We start from the raw sequence: 21,360 nt of genomic DNA on the forward strand, positions 1-21,360 counted from the left end.
AGCAATCCTTTGAATTTCGTTACAATAAATGTTGTTTGAGCTTCACTGACAAAGTAATGAAATGTCAAAGTAACAACTATTATTTTGTTATGTTAGTTGTTGTTAGTTCCTTTGTATGTAGAAACACCTCTTTGGGAAAGATCAGGTTGTGGTATATTAATATGGTACATGTATAAAGAATTACAACTATTCAAAAATACATAGATATATACAGTAAAAGCTTCCTGCTTTCTTCCATATCATCTCCATATATACCATGCATTGTTACATATTGTTGTCATTACGCCTCAGCTCCTGCGACAGATGCTGCAAGCACGTGATGTAACAGGGAGGTTCTCTAAATGTGGCACAACCCTACGGATTGAAGAATAAACTGACTGTATTTTGATGGTCAAGTGTCGGGGTTACTGTGAGTATTTGATACACATGTCTAAGAGGAAAACATTAGAGACCATATTGGACCAGCCACAAAACTGCTGGTAATGATGAGTGTAAACTGCACATTGATTTGTGGTACGAATGATATAACCGAACATAAGACAGTTTAGAAACACCAGAAAGAAATAGTTATTAAAATGATATCATTGTGAGTAAGTGTATGGCGTCATCAGAGATATAACTGAAAGGCTTTTGTACAATTATTTGTTATTGTTGTCTTTCTCAGGCACAGGGATTTAACAGAGATTCTATAACCCTCCACTCACACTTCCCAGCATTGTTGTTTATATGTCGTACGCATTGCAAGCATAAAATAACAATTTTCCTCACAGGATTTCCTGGATTAGCTGAGCTACGGGATCAGCTGGATGAAGAGCTCTTCAGTGCTTTGTACAAGCTGGTTTATATCTGTGCAGTGGAGAGACTCACTGGTTTCCAAATGATTGAGAGTTTATTCTTATAAACACAAGTAGTTACTGCAGCAATGCTATCTAACAAAGGTTCGGCTCTGAGCAGAATACGTGCAAGACTTTGGAGACACTGTCACAGGAAGTGTGGGCACCAGGGGGAGAAATGTGAGGAAGGGAAAAGGGCATAGTGCTGTGGAAGAACCATATTGTCAGTCACACTGCTCATCTGCTTTATCATTATTCTGAGTTAGTGGCAACAGATGACCTTTCCTGGTCAAGAGCTTACTGTGGTTGCAATTCAATTGAGTCGAAGGGAGCAGAAAGGAGAAAGACAATAACCTTTATTCTAACATTGACGCTAACCTTGAACAGTGGGCCCCAAAGGGGATGAGCGACTTTTACTGTAATGTGTGCGATAGAATAGGCTTCTGAGCGTGCATGCATGTATGTATGTGTTTATTGTGTAAGCACAAGAGTCTGTGCAGATGGAGCAAAAAGACATTCTTGCTTGTGTTTGTTGTAGCAGCAGAGATATGAAGTCAGACGTAGAGAGAGAGAGAATGCGTACAAAGAAATTCAGGCACTGCTTAGAAATAAAGCACTCATTGCGACTTTAACCATTTATGCTTGTCTTTTCTTTTATAAATATATACCCATCAAAAACAGCTCCAACTCCACTAAATTGACCAACTCTCGACGACCACATTTCTCATCCTCAGCCATTACTTTACTGACCTCTTCTCTGTTCCTCACCATCCATGTTTACCCCACCTGGGTTTTCTCTCCAGCTTCTCCCTCGAGGACTTAAACAGAACTAATTGAAATAAATTAACTGAGGAGCAAATCATAGTTGATAACATCGGCTGTGTGGATGCTGATTGCAAGCTTGTTGAGGGAATGTTTTAGAACTAGTTGATAATGAAGAGCCTTGTTTGTATATTGCACTCTAACTGGACCGAGCAGACAGCCACATTCTCTCATGGATATTTTTATAACCCAGCTGTAAGGTCTGGAAAGGAAAAAGATAACATCATTATTTCATTTTTGTTTTTATTCGCACATCAATTTTTGACAAATGAATTTGTTTTTCATTTAAGCAGCCGGTTACTGCTCATTAAGAACTCAGAATAACTGTACAGTATACAAAATTAGTACAACAAACACTATTCACAGGAGGAGCAGAGCAGGATCTGACAGAAGGAGAGGAGTTCATTACTGGAATGTTTAAATGCAGTGAAACAAATATAACATTGGGAGTATTTTACTAAATTACACATACTGGGCACACAGTCTACTGTTAAAGACGGAGGAGGTAGACTGAGCATTAACATTTCATTCGCTCAAGGGAAAATCGTTCATAAAATGGGATTCACATTCATATGTTAATGTTGTAAAATTGACAGCTCCATTTGTAAATTTGAAGAAGTCTCTGTTAAGGCTGACATGCTGAGCTAACTGCAGTTAAAGGATAATCTAAAAACAAATCATGGAGTCCGTGAATAAAGGTATAATGGCATGATAATTGCACCCATAGTAATTTAAGAACAAGTTGGTTCTTGACTCTACAATTTTCTGAAAAAAAACAATATATTATTTTGTTTCTTTTGTCATCTTTTTATTTTGTTGTGTACCATACATGAACTAGTCTACAACTGCACTGTGTTGCAGTATGACAATAAATGATTCCTGAACACTTAAAGAAATACAAAATATCTACAATGAATCTCAAGTTCTCGAAATATTCCTTGATGGCACCATTCACTTTAGACTTGATGCTATTAATGCTAGTCTAGGTAGAGAATTGTGGAATGGTGTGATATAAATGTGGTTTAGGATGGATCTTAACTTTTAAAGCTATCAACCACATTGCTCTGAATTGTGCCTAACTGCTTTTCACTGGCCCTGTGAAATTGGCACAATCAGCCAGAAGATGTGCAAAAAACACAGTATACTAGTCCCCGGCCTCTGAGGGTGTTTCCTGCTGAAAGAGCAATAACCCTCTCCCGCTGTAGTTCTATAATCCTGCCCACAAAGACACACAAACACAGTGACACAAAATGAACAGAATCGTCTTTAGCACCAGTGACGAGCAAATCATGTCAAATTAACGGCATCATACTTTGTCAAAATGTCAACATATGAACAAAACTGAGAAACAAAGTGTGGCGTAAAAGCAAAAACAGGTTATGTCAGCAGTTATAAAATGCTTTCAAGAGATGCGTGAAATGTCTTTGTATAAAGAAGTGCAGTTAAGCCGAGAGACAGTTTTAATTAGCATGCTCTTTATTCTTGCATTGAAAAATCCCAAAGCCTAGTTGCTCAGGTATGTAATCACAAGTTTATAGCACAGTAGAAAATATTTGAGTCTGACATACTGTATATAGGACTGTAGTCCTTATAAACACGGATGGCTCAAAAAGCTTATAATTAAGCCTATGGAGGAAACCAGTCAAATAAAGGAAACAACCTTATCCGTTCAAGTAAGTGTTGGGTTCAATAACTAGCTACGCCTATTGAATACTAATCAAGGTAATTCACTGAGCAAACTGCAGTTGAAGGGTAAAAAGGACAATTTATCATTCTTGCACGCAGGTAATTAATTATGCTGCTTGTGTGGAATTAATATGCTAGGCTAGTTCACAACTGCTATGCAATTGTCATTAGAGTGAAATCTAAGCATGCAAATGAGTATGACATCGTCTCTGATTTATGCCGTCGCAGTCTTTGTAAAACATTAGGTAGCAACCAGTTCATCTAAGGTCTGAAAAGTACCACTTAACAGACCCATACACAGAATGACAGACTGTTATTCTCTCGATCGGACACATTTGTTTTGTTAGTTGTCTTGATAAGTGGTCATCGTAAAGTGGTGCGGTCCTCATTATTCTCAAGGATAAATTAAAGCACAACAGTAAGAGAAAAGAAAAGAAAAACACTTAAATATATCAAATTGGAAATATTTCCCTTTGGTAAATGTGCTTTGTTCCCATTGGTACATGTCCTCTTTCTTGCCTTTCTTCTTATTGTTGTTAAGCCATAGAACATATTTCATTGGCCACGGTAGGGTCTTAAATTAATACCACTAACCCAACACATACAGGAGCAGGATATAATAAATATTGCTTGGGGAAGCAGTTCAAGTCCAATTTCTTTGAGTAAAACTTGCTGTGCAGGTCTTTTTGTTGTTGTTTGTGAATGGCAAGATGTTAACCATTGAAGCATACCCGTCCAACTTGGAACCCAAACTTCTGGTTGCCGTTGCCAAAGTCTGCTGGAGCCACATCTATTATAGGGAGGAGCTCTGCCGAGGGGGAGTCAATCTCCAGAACAGTCCTTTCCTGACCTTTACGGAACTGAAAGAGAAAAATTAAAGCCATTATTAGAATTTGCTTGGCTTAATACAACTGACTAGCTCCCCCGCCTCTCTGGCACACATCCCGATTTGATAGCTACAACAGAAACACAATTGATAAACACATTACTTTCATTAAAGGTCCCCTATTATACTGTTTTTCATCTATATACAAATATTTCTCAGATATATACAAAACATGTTTCTGAATTGTTTGGCTCGAAATACCAAACAGATCATGCATTGTAGCATCCCATAAACCCCTCTGTTTCAGCCCTGTTTCAAAAGGGCTGATTCTCTGTCTGTTACTTTAGAGGAAATAAGGAGCCCCTCCCCACGCCCCTCTGAGAGATATTTGGTTAAAAATAACACAATGGTGCTCTAGGATGAGATTCAGGTGATAAGGGGGGGGGGGGGGCGGGGGTTACCTTGGTTGGTTATTGGCTAATGGTTACACAAGCAAAAACATCGTTATGACATCATAAAGTGGCCAAAATCTGATCAGCTCATTTTCAAACAGGTTTTTATATAAATGGATCAGGACAAAAAGTGAGCGAATCTTTTTTCCTGAAACTTCCAGAATCTCTTTACACAGCATGGACACATGCTGTGTCTTTACACAGCTTTACACATGTTTATGTAGAAAAGACATGAAAAAGTGGATTCTGCATAATAGGTGACCTTTAAGGCTAATTGTTATCAGTCGAGCTAGTCCCTTCTTCTGGCATGTCTCTGCACTGACCTGGCATCCATCATGCACTGCATTAATGAAGAGGCTTTTGGCTTGTGTCAGCTCCTCATCATTGCTGCCCCGGAAGCGGAGGGAAAGCTGGTAGGAGCGCGAGGTTCTGTCGAACCAGCCTGCCGAGTTCTGGCAGGTATAGGTGAAGCTCTGCTTGGCCGTGGCACTCAATAGTTTCAGGAAGGTCAGCTGAACTACATGCACAGGGTTCCCATCCCTGTCACTGTAGGAGAACTAGGTGACAAACACACAGAATCCAGAATGAGAAAAATAAATGCATAAACAAGTTTCCTCTATAAGAGATGAATCCACAGAAAAACACATACTTTTCTATAATCTGCTAATATAAATTTCGAATTTCACTATATCACAATTAACAAATGTCCTAGCTTGTGCTGACAGATGACTTTCCTTGAGCAATGGTGAAATAGTGATTCTCAGACAGTATTGTAACAGCTGAGGAAATGAAGAGAAGGAAAAAAACCTATGCCGATCCAAGGACATTGTTCGAGAGCTGCAGTGAATTGTAATTGTGCTGGTAGCTTTGCGATTGTCTGAGTGGGTTTTGAGACCTCTGATCAGGAACTCTTGAAAGGCCAGAGTTCTGAGCGTGCTATCCTGAATGCTAGTCGATCAGAGAGCTAGCATTGCCTCTGTGTGACTATCCAGTTGGCTGAAATCAACTGATGGTAATATGAACATCTAAGTCTAATAAATTGATTTGCAAATATACAAATAAACTAAAAACGTTCTCATGCAATCATGTGCACTTTGAAGTACAGACGCCCACATGCCCAACCTTTCATGTCAATACACTAGTACAAATGCTTGCAACTCAATCATATGCAGGGGTATCATTCGAACACTCTCAATTAGGATAAGTCATTTAGATGAAAAAGACTGGCTGGCATTTGGAGCCAGCTGAGATAAATGGAAGGAGGTTCTTTATTTGTTTGTTTTTTTACCTGCTTTCCTCTCCTGTATTGGCTGAACCAGCTTCCTGGCTTCTCTTTGTTCCACGCTGCTAATTTCACCTGGACAGAGAAAGAGAGAAAGAGAAGGATTTTTACAGGATGTTGAGTGAAGTCTTAGGCTCAAGGGATATATGGGGGGATTTGTGCCTTGATGTAATATGACGAGATTGGCTTTGTAAAGGCTGACAGCAAGAGATTGCAGACTTACATTCTCAATCCTCTTGTCAGGGTAGAGACATGTCTCTCCATCAGCTGTGAAGTTACAGTAGACCTTGATGGAGTCTCTGTTACAGCCCTGGTTAGGATCAATCCAGTAGTCTCCTAGAAAGTGCACAAAAAAGACAAGCTCCGGATGTTGATATAATTACTGCATCAATGATAACAAGATGATAACAAACAACTGGCTAAAAAAGGAGTGTAGAATGGGTTCCAGTTTTTACTGGATTATTTTCCATTAGAACTGTTTTGGTTGTTAAACGGGCATAAAGTAAGAAGCACTGTCTTTTATACCATCTTTGTAGTCAGGTTGGACCATCATTAGCTCTTTGCAGGTCCTGGCAGGGCTCTCAAAGGTTCCAAGGGGTCTTCTCATTATCTCCACCTCTGTTTTCATAGAAGACAGGGTGGCAAAGACTTCTTCCATTCCTTCAGCGTCCTCCAGAGGCTGATCTCCCTGGAGGAACTCCTCCATATCCAGCTCCACATCTTCCTCCGTGGATGAAGCTGCTCCTCTTGCCCGATCCGAGTGCCTTCGCTTCTTCCGCCTGCCCTCCCTCATGGGCAGGGGCTGAATCATTGAACCGGGAGGTCCCTGGAGGTAGAACAGATAGGTGAGCAACATATAATAAGGAATGAAAGAGGATAAAGCTGGCACTGAGAAAGCCATGATCTGAATAACTGGTGTTACTCACTGGGGGTCCTGGGAGGCCAATTCTGCCTGTATCTCCTCTGGCACCAACGAGACCCTGAAGAAAAAGAGAGGACAAAACTTTGTGTCAATCATGTCTCACCTGGTCACACCACTCACACTTGGCTACATCCCGGCTTTATCCAGACAGATATGACTTCTGCTTTATAGGATTATCCAGCTGTGTGCATCAGCACTCTGTGGTCAAAGCCTGGCTCTCAAGACACACTATAGTGGTTTTCATAACATCACACACACACTAGAACCAAATCTTATTAAAAGGGCGCGATGGAAAATCCCACACAAGGCAAGTGTGGCTGGACAGCAGGCTTTTAGTTCCAAAGACATGTGGTAAACACAGTTGAGCATTATTATTATTATTATTATTATTATTATTATTATTATTATTATCAAGCATGGTACATTTAAGCCAACAATCACACTTTTTCTCTCTTACCCAGCAGATGTTCCCAGCAGATGCTAGCCAATCAGCAATGTACAGCATTGGCAATATACAAATAAATAAGACGGATTACTGAACTCACCATTTCTCCCTTCGACCCTTTCCCGCCAGCTGCACCCTAAAAGTGGAGAGGAGTAAAGAGCAGTTAACACATAAATAACATTACACTGTTAGATAACAATCTAATTACTCAAATAAGCACTGATCAATACTCGTCAACTATTCACCAGAAAATAAGGCACCTGCTTGACAGGGCAGGTTATGGTCAATGTTATTACTATCACTGCTGAATAAAAAATGTGCAATTACAGGGCTTTCAAATTATGCTTAACTTATTGAAGATGGAATCAATTGCAAAAGCCCTGAGATCATAACCTTATATGACCTTTTTAAATAAGCACTCATCGAGTTCACTGAATAATTGATCAGCCAATTTGGATCAGAGTTATAGAACAATGGCTGTAATAGGGAGGCTATGTTTAAAAGCCTCATTTAATTCATTGTTGTAATGTTTATATACAGTGTATATATAATAATGTTTTTTTTTAACAAAAGATGGCTGAAAATTAAAAAGATGCCCTGCGGATACAAATGTAATTCAAATATGTATTAACACAATTGAACAGACCATAAGTAATAAGTAGTATAGTATATTGTTGTAACAGCGCTGCACTTACTGACAGTCCAGGTGGTCCCAGTGGGCCGGTGGGACCAGAGGTGCCGCCTGCTCCCTAGAAATAAGGAAAAGCATATCTCGTTGGTGAACTGAACTTCTTCCTTGCAGAAGTGTATCAGATGTATCCAAATATATTGCAATGACATATACCTCATCTCCCTTAGGCCCTCGGCTCCCCTGGTTCCCTGGCAGGCCTCTGTCTCCCTTCTCGCCATGTTCCCCTGGGGGGCCAATTAGACCGAGCAACCCTCCATGACCCTGCAGACAGAGACATGGTCATCAGTTTTGTTTCCCAGGGTTAAGGCTAGTGCAGAGAGTTCTCTTTGTCAAGGACATACTCACTTTTTCTCCCTGGTTTCCAGGGTCTCCTTTTAATCCGAGGAGTCCTAGTGGTCCCTGTTAACAATCACAGATTAGTTAATTGGCCAATGCTGTATATTCTGTACATTTGATGTATTATTATAAATGTCCCAAGCTTCATTAAAAGCCAATTATAAGGATCTTACTATTGGTCCTGGTGGTCCAGTTTGTCCTAGCGGCCCATTTAAACCTTGCTCACCCTAGAAAAGAAACATTAGAATTAGATATTGGCTTAAAAGAAACAGAAACCAAGATTAAACACAAATGGTACCGTATGTTGATTATTGTCAGTTATGTTGCTTCTAGGGCTGTCTGATTTGGAAAAACTAAATTGTGTAGTGATAATTTTGACCTATATTGTGATATGATTCACAGTTTTAAAAGGATATAATAATGGTATCATTATTCCCATTTTCATTGATAAACTGTGAAGGCTGTTGCACATCCTCAATTTCGTAGAAATGCTGTTGCATAGGAGGATGATTCACCTGATGAATGTCTAAGGACTGAAACGTGTCAGTCGTAGCCTATATTTCATTGCAAGTTAACAACATTGAGCAGGAATTCCCTCTTCTCTTGTGTACTGACCGCAGAGCCTGGGATGCCTCGGAGACCTTCTAGGCCAGACCTCCCTGGCTCCCCTTGGGGTCCCACTGGACCTGTCTTCCCCACCGGACCATGGTCTCCAAACGCCCCCTACAAGCCAGAGGCATGGACACACACAGCAAGGCGTTAGGCATAAACTCACCTCAAAGGTTTTGTTGTAATGCATTACCCGGCTCAGTGCAACCCATTGTCTTTACCTTGGCTCCCTTCATGCCCTGCTTCCCTTCTTTCCCTGCGGGACCGATATGACCCTAGGGATAAGAGAGACAATGGTGGTGAGATAATAGCAATAACATAAATATACAATACACATAGCTCACGAACGTGTTTATTTATCGTACCCTCCGTCCAGGAGGTCCTGAAGTGCCTGGCTCCCCAGAGGCTCCTAGAGGTCCCTGCAAAGAACAGAAAAAAAGGATTAGGTAAAAAATAAACACTTTTCCAACCTGTCACTAAACTCTGAGAAGAACTTCTATCCATAATGATGGGCAAAACATCAATATGTCACAGAGAATATAGACTTTAGCTAAGCATACAGCATAAAGCTACTCGTGCTGTCAACATGTAAGAAGTGGGTAGAAATGCTTACTGCTTTGCCGGGATCTCCATTGTCTCCTTTAGCCCCAGGGCCACCATCTACTCCCTGGGTAAAACATTCATATAGATGAAATGAGCAATTAAAGGGTTAATTAAAACATGTATGATAAAACAATCATAACAACAAATACTCACATTGACACCAACTTCTCCAGGAGGCCCTGCATCTCCAGGAAATCCAAGAGGGCCCTGTGGTTAACAACAGTGAGTCAGAAACCATCATGTGCCGGGCATAGCAATAACTGTTTGACACAATCACTGCGTCAGAGAGAAAAAGACTTACGAGGTTGCCTTTGGGTCCGTCCTCTCCCGGTGTTCCTCTGGGTCCAGGAGGCCCAGCGGAACCAGATGGGCCTGAGTCACCCTTTTCCCCCACATCGCCTTTACCCCCCTAAGACACCAGCATGGGAAATGACAATCAATGAAAGGGCTAGGAAATGATGAGGTCGAGCAAGATATGAACGACTGATGGAAGTCATGCTACTTACAACAGTGCCGGTCTCTCCAACTGACCCAGGGTTTCCCGCTTCCCCATCCTCACCCTGGTAGAGCAGGAACACTCAGTAAGGTATAATCACACTCCACTCTCTCACACACACATCCTGCATTCACAAGGCACCATCATTCCATGTGCACAGATGCACTGTGTAGTTGCTAATGGGAAATGCTGACCTTCTCTCCAACAAGTCCAGGCTGACCAACTCCACCAGTTATTCCAGGTGGGCCCTGATGCAAGAGGAGAGAGAAGACAAATATCATAAAACAAGGGCAAGTTTGAAATATTCATTTGATTTGGAAAAAATGTAGTTGTTGGTGCAGTGTGTTGTTGTTGTTGTTGTTGTTTGTCAGCAGATCTGCTCACAGAATGCTGAACCCACATCACATTATCACAACACAGGGAAACAAATTGAGTGTCAGTTTGCTGTGGATAGTGTATGCGTCACACAGTACGGTGGATTCTATATCCCCCTCTCAACAATTTTGTTTGTGTATGCGCATATATGTTAGCGTGCATGCAAGTTTGTCAGTGTATTGTGCTTTTTCTCTTGAGACAAACCCAGTAAAAGCAGGTCTTCGGTAGAGTGCACAAACATGAACGCTGAGTACAGCCATACACTACTACAGAGCTCCTGCTGTCAGCTGCTTTCCTCACATGACATCCCACCACCATTCCGCTCTTTTCCGCTTTTCCTGTACCAATCCATTTATGGATCCCACCATTTATGCACCGCTGTATTTCCATGCTTCCTGTGATGAAGCACTAGCGTGGCACACACAGATTTTTGCAGCTTGCTGCTGAATAATTGACAGTGTGAAAGGCTGCAGCGAGATGGCCATTATGAGAGGTAAATATAACTGCCTCTCAGGGATTATAGTCCAATACTTCTTAATGATTCATAAATCAGTAAATATAACTCTCTCCCAGGAATTGTATTTAATAGTGTTTAATAATTGAAGTTTCAAAAGCAGTAGGGGATCTCGTGGATCTGTAAAAGATGAGTGTCTGGGAAATATGATGTCCATCCATCCATCTTCTCCCGCTTATCCGTGGTCGGGTCGCGGGGGTAGCAGTTCCAGCAGAGAGCCCCAAACTTTCTTTTCCCTGGCGACATCAACCAGCTCTGACTGGGGGATCCCAAGGCGCTCCCAGGCCAGCGAAGAGATATAATCCCTCCACCTGGTCCTAGGTCTACCCCTTGGTCTCTTCCCAGCTGGACGTGCCTGGAACACCTCCCTAGGGAGGCGCCCAGGTGGCATCCTAACTAGGTGCCCGAACCACCTCAACTGGCTCCTTTCGATGCGAAGGAGGAGCGGCTCAACTCCGAGTCCCTCCCTGATGACCGAACTTCTCACCTTATCCCTAAGGGAGACGCCAGCCACCCTGCGGAGAAAACCCATCTCGGCCGCTTGTATCCGCGATCTCGTTCTTTAGATCATGAGAAATATGATGCGAGTAATGATAAATGATTGTGCAGTTTGAAATGTAGTTAATCCTGTGTGTTTGATGGAAGTCTTCTTGATTCCAAAGCTGATACACTGTCATATTTTCTTTATGAGTAAAAAAGGCATGCAACAAACATCACTTTAAAATATTAGCACTCCAATTCTTGCACAGGGTGTGTAATTTCAATATTGCATTACAGTAACAAAAAGGCATTGACGCGCACTAAATCCTAATCACAAAATAAATAGGCCTCAATGATACATGCCTCAGAAAAAGAATTATCTGAAAAAAGCAAGAATTTCAGTTTAAAATCAGAGGAACAGAAATAATGAGTGAACCAATTTTGATATATGTCAATGCTCATTATGAAATGGATTCTTGGTGCATTTCTTTTGTAAACTATTTGGACAATCGTATGTTGTTCTCTAATGTTTCAGAGAATTTGTTTTATGAAGATGGATATGATAGCATGTCGACATAAACTTCCTAAATGTTGCCCCTGCATGTGTTTTGTGTAATAAAACCAGTTATGCTGACATCTGAATCCAAATATATGTAGTTTAAATAAAAACATGCTTCACTCTACCTCTCCACCACTGGACCCCTGAGGACCCCGTGTGCCATGCTGTCCTGGAGGCCCCTGTTGAGAGAGATGTAATGTGTTATTAGGATATCAGTGCATACAGAAATGATGATCAACATCAATAAAACACAAACATAAATACAAGCTGAGTGTGAGCTGGAATTGAGCTAGTGCCTCCTAAATTAAATGTGTGTTAGAAGTCAGGCCATGGAGGATTGCTTATGTAATGGCCCCAGTATCTATGATCATTATGGTACTGACATGATGAAGACATCCAGACAGGTCATTACCCTCAATATGACACAAGCTCTGATTCTCCCCTCCTACCCGTTTCTCTTATTCTCCCTGTTTAATAAGAAACTTCTAGCATGTGATGTGCAAGAGCATAGTTTCTCAGCCACAGTGACGGCATGTGACTTTGCTGTGCAGCACAAGAGAGAGCAGCAAGCAATTCATCCTAACTGTGCTTGGCTTCCGTTTCAGTTGAGTAGATGTTGAGCTGTGCTCTGAATCACTCCGAAGTCTTGGAGGGAGCATTGTGTTGTAGAGTCACAGAGACAGACCGACACACAATCTGCCCAGAGAGACTCTGTGTGGGACTCGAAGAAACACATATCCTTCTGGCGGAGAGATACTTGAGCATTAGAGGGGAGAATCCTGTGATCCGCAACGCTCACACATGAATGAAACTTTTCCACTGAGTCTCCAGCTTCTTTCTCTCCTCTCTCAGTCTTTCTCTCTCTTTCTCTGTTTCTTCCCTTTGTTTTGGTTCCATTCTAATGCATTGCCTCTCTAATCTGGCTGTGGAGAAGAGGAGTTATAAGGAATCTTGTTGAAATGTGTTCATGGTTGACAGCGTTGTGAGATGACTGTCACAAAGGAGGATGCTCATTAGACAGCCAAGGCTGAGGCTAATCTGATTAGCAGCTGTCACACCGTCTTCCTGCTCACAGCCAGAGCCCCGCCTCTTCCTTCCACTCTATTGCTCCACTGCGTCCTCTCGGTAACTCTCTCATTTCTTATTTATCCTTTTCATTTCTTTACATTCCTTTATGTCCTTCTTGCACATTAATTCATGGTATACTATACTGTCATTCACACACTCAGCCTTGAAGATCCATCAAAAATTCAAAAGACAAGTTGAGATTGTTATAGGTTGTAAGGTTTCTTTTTTGCAATCATTATTGTGGATATTGATTTATCAGATCATGTAAAGATATAACTAATGCCAACAGACATGAGATATGAGGAACATAACCTCTGAGAGCAATTGACTGAAGAGTATTTGTTTCTAGCCTGCGGCTGTATTCTCCCACAGCTTCCATAATAACACAGTATGCCATGGTAATAGTTGATTAGTGTGCAGCTACTTAGCACAGCTAATGTGGGATGTTCATTGCTTTGAATAACACTTCAAACCCCACACAAAGTGTAAGCATTGTTCAATAGTTAAAAGTGTCATTGTGTCGGCTTACTAGCTTAGTAGCTTACTAGAGCCATCATTAACCAGTCAAATAGTCTGCTTTGAAAAATGCCTATTCTTAGGATTTAATTTAGCCGTTTTCCTCAGTTTCTCTACATATGAGGCTGATTAGCTTGTTTTGTGTCCAGAGTTGTCGAAGCTATAACATTAGAAACACAGCTTTCAGTATTCTGGAGCAAATTAACCCTTTTCTTTCTTCAGTTTCCACTCAGTCCTTTTTGTTAATATGCTAACACAGATACCGTTTACTAATTTGAAGACATACCAATATCAATGATTTTTTTTATCTCACTCAACTCAACAACTTCATTGTGTTTCTTTAGACTTCTAATATGATGTCATTACATTATTGATGAAGGTATACCTTATAAAAGTAGCATCAACACATCCATATCAGGACCAACCACGATAACAAAATAGTGCTTTGGGTTTCTGGCAGTAACGAGACATTTTTCCACTAATGAATGCAAACCTTTTGATCTTCAAAAATGATCCATTAAACTATTTTATACTCGCTGCTTTATGCTTGATACTGGAGAAAAAAAGGTTTTTGGAAAGTGAAGAAAAGTTATGTCGATATCCAATATCAGTCAGTACCAAGACAATTCAAAGTCATAAAAAGTATGAAGCAAAGTGTAAGAAGACAGTAAAGTGGTGTTGAGAAAGCCTTGAGACTGACACTGGTGTTGTATGTGCTTGGATTACTGATAAGTACTTACCATTGAGCCAACATGCCCACTCTCTCCTTTGTCCCCCGATGGTCCTGGCATTCCCTACAAATAGAGATATGGTGAGGATTGCAGTCTTCCACATGAAATGGAAATCAATACAAACTAAAGTATAAATATAAAATCAGAGATGAGCCAATAGGGAGACAGACTGTTTTTTGATGGGATAGTTATTCTTACCTGCAGTCCAGAAGGACCAGATGCCCCCTTAAATCCTCGGTGTCCTTCATCTCCTTTCGCCCCGTTCATGCCCTGCTGCCCACGAGGACCTGGCTCACCATCTGCACCCTGAAATACACACAGACAGGTCAGCAATGTTAAAGCTGAGGGAGGCAACTTTGGAGGAAGCAGCTCTGTAAGCTACATTTTTAAAGTATTCACCCGAAAAAATGTCCTCTATCCAAAGCCACCCCCTCACTGCCTAAACCGTGACAAACTACCCCAATTGACCGCATCCACCAATCTTCCTTTGCTTTTTTCCAAATATTATAGGTCTTGGAAAAGTTAGCTTCAGGACTTGTTTCTTATCTGCTGAATTGTTTGTCCCTGTGTTCTTACAGTATATTGATGTAATTATACGACTGTTTTTCTATTTTGCATTTTGAGTTTTTATAACATACTGGTAGTCCTGGTTGGCCCAAAGGTCCTTGGATTCCAACAGGTCCAGACGGCCCCTAGAAAAACAGAAGAGCAGTTTAATACACATTTGCTATAGGAAAAATGTTATTAAAATCAATTTCCTCATTCCACCACAATAGTATACATTGCTACAAATTCTAAGACTATTTTTCCTCTACCTCCTAATGATGCAATGTAATGATGTGATGCCAGGACTATTGTCCTAAAATGAATACTCACAGATTCTCCTTTGTCTCCTTTGCCGCCCTTCTGGCCTGATTCTCCTATCTCGCCCTATGGAGACAAATGCAAACACGTGACCACAACACAAATACAACTAATCCACATCCTTTATATCAGTGCTGCAGTCCATGCTGGCTGTTCCATCTCACTACCTTGTCTCCGTCCTCTCCAGGGGGTCCAAGATTTCCAGCAGCCCCTGGCAGCCCCAGAGGTCCTTGTTCCCCATCACTCCCAGCTGGCCCCACAGGCCCCTTCTCTCCCTGGGGAACAGGTGGGAAAACAGCAGAAATCAAGCAAGTGCTAGAATACTTATTATCCTCATATAGCAGCATGACACATTGATTTAAATATCATAACAGGAGGGAAACGAGCACCCAAGCAGGCTTGTTCACATGTTTTGATCATAGCCTTTAGCTCCTTTCTCCTCTTTTACCAGCCTTCTGCTCGAAGTCTCATAATGACACATTCCAAAAAAACAGCACATGTTGTTTATTACCAAATTGTGGGAGGTGATGGTACAGTATGTATTCATGGACATTGTTGCCTAAGAAACAAAAATGTGCAATGTTCCAAATCTTACTGGCTCGCCTTTCTCTCCCATCGGCCCAGCAGAACCCACGCCACCAGACCTTCCTGGCTGGCCAATAGCACCAGCCGTCCCAGCGGGGCCCCTCTCTCCAGTGGCACCCTGGAAATAGGAGGAGATAGAGAGTTGAGGTGAGCATGTCACATGACTCACTCTCCGTTTTAATGTGGTGGTCACGATCAGGGATCACCATGGAAACAACCTCCTGCTTCATATATCCCAGCATTCTATACAACATAGAGCCTGGGCAGAGAGCAGGGGATGGGATGAAAAGCAATTTAATAAAATGAGACTTACAACAGGTCCTGCAACACCAGGTAGACCCTCTCCTCCCTTCAAACCTGCAGGACCCTGGAGAGAAACAAAGACAACGTCACACAGAAACAAAAACAGCAATAATATTAAAGGGCCCATGTCATGCTTTTCCGGTTATTACCCGTCCCCTTGTGTGTTATGAAGGTTTTTATGTAAACGGTCTGCAGAGTCAAAAACCCTCAAAGTACACCCTGTAGTGAGTACAACTCTAACACAGAAAAGACCCGTCTATGCTGCCCCAAAACGCCTCGTTGGAGATTTCTCATTTTCCATTGTTTGCCTCCTGGGTTCTGTGACGTGTGAACACCCAAATCAACAACAAATGACCGGATTGGCCCAAATGGACCAATCCGCGGAGCACCTCACACACCAGGATCCCTTGGCTAATTAACAGGGAGTCCCTGAACGCTGCTCATAGACGAGTTGGGATCGCGGAGAAATGCTCTCCGCAGACCCATTCTCACAGCGTTATAAACCTTTTTCTTACTCAATATCAAGCCACACTTATTGTTTTTACTTCGGCTGTGAGTGTTTGTGTGTGCTCAGGATGAGTTTCGCTTGTTCTCGCTGTATCGCCGACCCGGAAATCTGTCCGCTCCTCGCAGCAACGAGCCTCGCAACGTCCCGACCAATCAGAGCACACTGGGCTCACAGGGAGGGGGGCAGGAGCTCCAACAAGCCGTTTAGGACAGAGAGTGAATACTTGGTGAATACACATATCAGTAGAAGTGGCCATGACATGGGCCCTTTTAAGATATCAGCTTTCATATGCAAAAACCCTTGTGTAATTTGCACATGTTTTACTATCAGGGACAGCAATGTTTGTATTGATTTCACATTGTCTGTGTTTGACATCAATGGCCAGATTTGACATTGAAAAACTTACAATTCTTACTTGCAAGCTAAACATTTCCAGAGAATCATTGAGTGAATCATTGAGTGATGCTGAGGATGAGAGATATATGGAAGTTTGCGTTACCATTGCTCCATGGGTCCCTCTGCTCCCTCTGAAGCCTTGCAGCCCAGTAGGACCACTTTTCCCTGCAGCTCCTGATGGACCTGGGTCTCCCTGGTAACCACACATACACACACATGTGATTAGATATAAGGCAGGAAGCCAGCAGACAGCAGGCCCTTATGCATTCATAAATCACACCAACCAGAAAGTCACACCAAGAAAGTACATTTATCTTTTATGAGCCATAATACCCTCAACACCGTGTGCTTTCCTCTTTTATTTATTAGCAAATTAGAGAAAAGAATGAGACCCAGAAGATAAGATATTCCGGCAGTGCTGAGAGAGTCCTTGAGCTTTATTGAAAATAACAGTAATAAGGTGATGCTGGCAAGCGATTAGGATCCTGTCATTATGATGAAAACTATTCACCTTGGCGCCCTCCTTTCCGGCAGATCCCGGTAAGCCGTGCTCTCCCGGTGGTCCCGGTGAACCTGGATGGCCTCTGTCTCCAGTCAGTCCTGTCTCACCAGATTTGCCCTGAAAATGAGCATGTTACATATCACGTAACAGTAAGCAAGTTACATATCACAAAAACCTGTAATCTAACATGGCAAATAATATACAATAGACTGTTCCCCTTACCTGTGGCCCAACAACACCTGGGGGGCCGGGGGGTCCATTTTTGCCTTGGAAGCCCTGAAGAATGAGACAAGGGATTTTGGTGATTCAGAGTTGAAACAGTCAGTAAGACGCACACAGGGAAGCCACTCAACTTGCACTCTTACTACACCAATTCAGTGCTAAAATCATCGCATTCTACTTTTTAGCTGTGTTTACACATGCTGTGCTGAATATGAAGCTTTATTGAGATCAAAGATGACTCACTGGTTCCCCTCTCTGGCCGGGATGACCTGGTAATCCATCTTTTCCTGGTCCACCCTGGAAGGAAATCATTTTCTTACATCATTGTTATGAACTTAACAGGACCAAACGTGAGCATAAAACATTGGATGAGGTACAAATTACGACAGGCATTTTCGTTAACTCACATTAGGCCCTTTTGTCCCTGCTTCACCATTTCTTCCCTGTGGTCCTTGGGGGCCCTGGAAAACCATTTGAACACAGATCAGTCTTAATCACCTTTGCTTCTCTTGCACTGATGACATTGTATCTTTAATTCCAAGATATTTATTCCAGGACGTACATATATTGTCTTATTTAGGCAATGTATGTACACTCTTATCCAACATTACCTGTTCTCCGGGTGATCCTTGAGGACCGTCTTGTGCAACAGAACCCTAGAAGGCAGAATACAAATAAAATACACAGTAGGAAAACAGGAGACATTCTAACTTGTTAAGGCTCGTGCCTGCAAACACCGTTTTTAGCTTTTCCAAGAAGGTCTTATCGGGTGGGTGTGTAGACTGAAGCATAACCTGCCAGACAATCGCTTCTCACTGTAGCACATGCCTTGTGCATATTCATCCATACTTTATGAGACAGCCAGGTGTGTGATAATGTGTAACTGTATGTGCTTAGGTCTTTGTTTATGTCTGTGTGATCATGTGATTGTGCATGTCTCATTCTATGCGCACCTTTTCTCCAGGCTTTCCAGTGGGCCCCCTTGCTCCTCTTCCCCCCCGGGCCCCCTATAAGGAAACAAACAACAGTCTGATTATCACATGCATCAGGTGGGGAAAGATGAACAAACTTGTGCTGTGAAAGCCCTGCAGTGATGTTACACTTATGCTAATCTGATGGTATCTAATTAAAGCAAATACTGATTTATACATACAGTAGAGGACGTATCTTTAGGTGTACTCACATTAGGACCTCTTTGGCCCCCAGCCCCTGCCTGACCAGCTGGACCCTGCATTATAGAGGTTAACAATTGTTTAACAGCACCCACACACAAAACATCTGAAGCAGTCTGAATGTGCTAAAAGTCACAAAAGTCCTCACCCTTCGTCCTTTTTCTCCTGAGACACCGGCCGCTCCAGGGAAGCCAAGTGATCCCTGGAGACACACATAGAGGTTAATCAGCCTCAGCCCTCCATTCATCACACATCACCCCCAATGCCTCATTAATATATAATGAACTACTGTATCAAATTTAATCCATGGTGCTCAACAAAGCCTTAAATACACCATTCATCAACATGTAATGAATTGATGTCACTAATGAACTATTAATAAAATAGCCTTTTTTTAAAAGCCATTTATCATCCTTTATTTTTAATCAGACAGGAAACAATCGGGGCAAAGACACTCATCTTGCTGGAACAAGAGGAGACATTAACTGATCGTGATAGCTCATCAATGTTAAATCACCTTAGGACCTTGTCTTCCTGGGTATCCTGGCAATCCAGGCACACCAAGTTTACCCTGGAGAGAGCCAGGCACAATAAGAGGAAAACATAAACTAGAGAATGATTAAGATGAAAAGTGCATACAAATACAAGATGTGTATAACATGCTGCTGACTATGCATGCAACAATACAGCTAGATAAATGCATATAGTGATGACAGAATTGTTGAATATATGCGCATTGGTTTTGTTTTGTCGCCTTTAGGAATGGACGGTGACCAGATGTAATAAATGGGCATTAAACATCTATATGTCCAGGACATTAATTTGATTGAAACCTTTGTCACAGCTAAATACTGGGCTAAAGTAATCTAATTCTACAATGAATTTAATTCCTTTATCGTCATTGTACAGGTAACAACATTAGAAGTAAAAAAAGCAATCCTGTCAGTGCATATCGTCATATCAACAAGCAATAAAAGAATACTATTTAACATAATGACTATAGCAACACAATGCACATTAAGATACACATTTTTTTAAGGACTGGCAAACTATTTGATCTTCCTTTCCCTCTCTTTTGTGTCCAAACCTTATTTTGTAATGTAATTAAAATAGTTTTTTAAAAAGAAAAATAACCTTCTCTCCAGCTATTCCGTTAGATCCTGATTCTCCCAAGGGTCCTGACTGGCCCTTATGCCCCTCTGGTCCATCCTCTCCATGGGTACCTAGAACTCCGTTATCACCCTAACACCAAGAATGAAAGTAGAATGAAAATGACCATTATATCTCCACTCCATTGGAGAAAAAATAATAGAAATGGTACTGAGGCTTGTGAATTGTGGGCGCTCTCACCCTGTCTCCCTTCAAGCCCATGTCACCTTTTGACCCAGGGAAGCCATCTTCTCCCTGTGATGCATAGAGCAGACATGATGTTTAAATATAACATATTTGATGATAAATGGCATCATTACATTGTAATTTGTCAAGTGTTCTTCCAGTCACAATACACCAGCTTTACAACAACAGAAACAACATCAGTTTTACTCACCTTCTCTCCTGTGCCCCCCTTTAGACCTCTAAATCCATCCGCTCCCTGTTAAGCAGGAAAACAGTTATGTTACAAAAATGTCACGTCACTTACAAGACCACTCTGGACATCACAAACAACTGCTTGTCTGCATGTTCAGCAATACCCCATCTTACTCACTGAAATGATTTATAAGTGTGTATTGATTTGCTCTTGACCTAACATTGCTATGTTATTGAGTAGTTATTGACCTTACATTCATTTCATACATGATTGCCATCAAGGTCAGGCTTCCCTGAAACTATGTCAAGCCAAACTACCAGATAAAATACCAGATGTGTGATTGTTACAGAACAAACACACAGCAGTTGTTTCATGACAACTTTGCTTTTATTCCCCCAGTTTTAAAAGCGCACTCAGTGAGAATGGACAGCTCCACACAGCTCTGCTCTATCTGACTTTACATCTATCACATCCGTCAGACGTTCCTCACTCTGTTGTTAGCGGCCCCCTTGAGGAACGTGGTGCTTTCCCTCCATCTGTCACCTGTCAGTCATAGACTGAAGCAGCTTGTCCATCACAGGTAAACACACTCACAGAGTAAAATGTTTGGAGAATACACATCACAGTCAACATTACACCTGAGATTGTGATGCATTGATGTCTCACCTTGACTCCACGGGTCCCTGGGTACCCAACAGGTCCCTGAGGACCTAGTGAACCCTACATAAAAAAACAACCAGTTTAGTTTTAGACAGCCGCTGCCAGAAAAAATGCATTTGTCTGACCAGTTATTAGTACACGTTGCACTCAGTCACGGTATCCTTTCTTTGATTGTCAATAAGCATTCTCAAACAGGAAAAAGCTGACGATGCTAATGAGTGCATGCTGCTGACTCTAATGAGCTAATGAGCTCTTCCACTATAAAGTCAATGACATTGTAGGAACAGATTGACTATAATGATTAGAGCAAGCTTTATTGTAACCAGGTGAGTGAGTGCACAGTTACAATAGATTGTAAGAAACACCATGATAAT

At 41.7% G+C, this 21,360-nt stretch overlaps 1 protein-coding gene across 1 annotated transcript in view; it reads right to left on the minus strand.

Moving 5' to 3' along the window:
* Positions 1–1,880: 1,880 nt before the first annotated feature.
* col5a3a (collagen, type V, alpha 3a) overlaps positions 1,881–21,360 on the minus strand; it is a 46,401-nt gene continuing 26,921 nt past the window's right edge. The window contains exons 27-67 of the mRNA XM_034089542.1: positions 20,993–21,046; positions 20,345–20,389; positions 20,149–20,202; positions 19,933–20,040; positions 19,316–19,369; positions 18,947–19,000; positions 18,810–18,854; positions 18,580–18,633; positions 18,238–18,282; positions 18,034–18,087; positions 17,870–17,923; positions 17,627–17,680; positions 17,414–17,521; positions 17,006–17,095; positions 16,009–16,062; positions 15,706–15,813; positions 15,278–15,385; positions 15,123–15,176; positions 14,885–14,938; positions 14,445–14,552; positions 14,256–14,309; positions 12,057–12,110; positions 10,198–10,251; positions 10,014–10,067; positions 9,809–9,916; positions 9,661–9,714; positions 9,518–9,571; positions 9,270–9,323; positions 9,126–9,179; positions 8,911–9,018; positions 8,469–8,522; positions 8,305–8,358; positions 8,113–8,220; positions 7,964–8,017; positions 7,369–7,404; positions 6,828–6,881; positions 6,427–6,727; positions 6,125–6,237; positions 5,908–5,976; positions 4,943–5,176; positions 1,881–4,201 (exon numbers count right to left, since the gene is read on the minus strand). Coding sequence (XP_033945433.1) covers positions 4,055–4,201; positions 4,943–5,176; positions 5,908–5,976; positions 6,125–6,237; positions 6,427–6,727; positions 6,828–6,881; positions 7,369–7,404; positions 7,964–8,017; positions 8,113–8,220; positions 8,305–8,358; positions 8,469–8,522; positions 8,911–9,018; positions 9,126–9,179; positions 9,270–9,323; positions 9,518–9,571; positions 9,661–9,714; positions 9,809–9,916; positions 10,014–10,067; positions 10,198–10,251; positions 12,057–12,110; positions 14,256–14,309; positions 14,445–14,552; positions 14,885–14,938; positions 15,123–15,176; positions 15,278–15,385; positions 15,706–15,813; positions 16,009–16,062; positions 17,006–17,095; positions 17,414–17,521; positions 17,627–17,680; positions 17,870–17,923; positions 18,034–18,087; positions 18,238–18,282; positions 18,580–18,633; positions 18,810–18,854; positions 18,947–19,000; positions 19,316–19,369; positions 19,933–20,040; positions 20,149–20,202; positions 20,345–20,389; positions 20,993–21,046 — 3,231 coding nt within the window. The 3' untranslated portion in view covers positions 1,881–4,054. The remainder of the gene's footprint in view (positions 4,202–4,942; positions 5,177–5,907; positions 5,977–6,124; positions 6,238–6,426; positions 6,728–6,827; positions 6,882–7,368; positions 7,405–7,963; positions 8,018–8,112; positions 8,221–8,304; positions 8,359–8,468; positions 8,523–8,910; positions 9,019–9,125; positions 9,180–9,269; positions 9,324–9,517; positions 9,572–9,660; positions 9,715–9,808; positions 9,917–10,013; positions 10,068–10,197; positions 10,252–12,056; positions 12,111–14,255; positions 14,310–14,444; positions 14,553–14,884; positions 14,939–15,122; positions 15,177–15,277; positions 15,386–15,705; positions 15,814–16,008; positions 16,063–17,005; positions 17,096–17,413; positions 17,522–17,626; positions 17,681–17,869; positions 17,924–18,033; positions 18,088–18,237; positions 18,283–18,579; positions 18,634–18,809; positions 18,855–18,946; positions 19,001–19,315; positions 19,370–19,932; positions 20,041–20,148; positions 20,203–20,344; positions 20,390–20,992; positions 21,047–21,360) is intronic.

The sequence above is a fragment of the Pseudochaenichthys georgianus genome, chromosome 8 (genome assembly GCF_902827115.2).
Source record: "Pseudochaenichthys georgianus chromosome 8, fPseGeo1.2, whole genome shotgun sequence".
Classification (NCBI taxonomy): Eukaryota; Metazoa; Chordata; class Actinopteri; order Perciformes; family Channichthyidae; genus Pseudochaenichthys; species Pseudochaenichthys georgianus.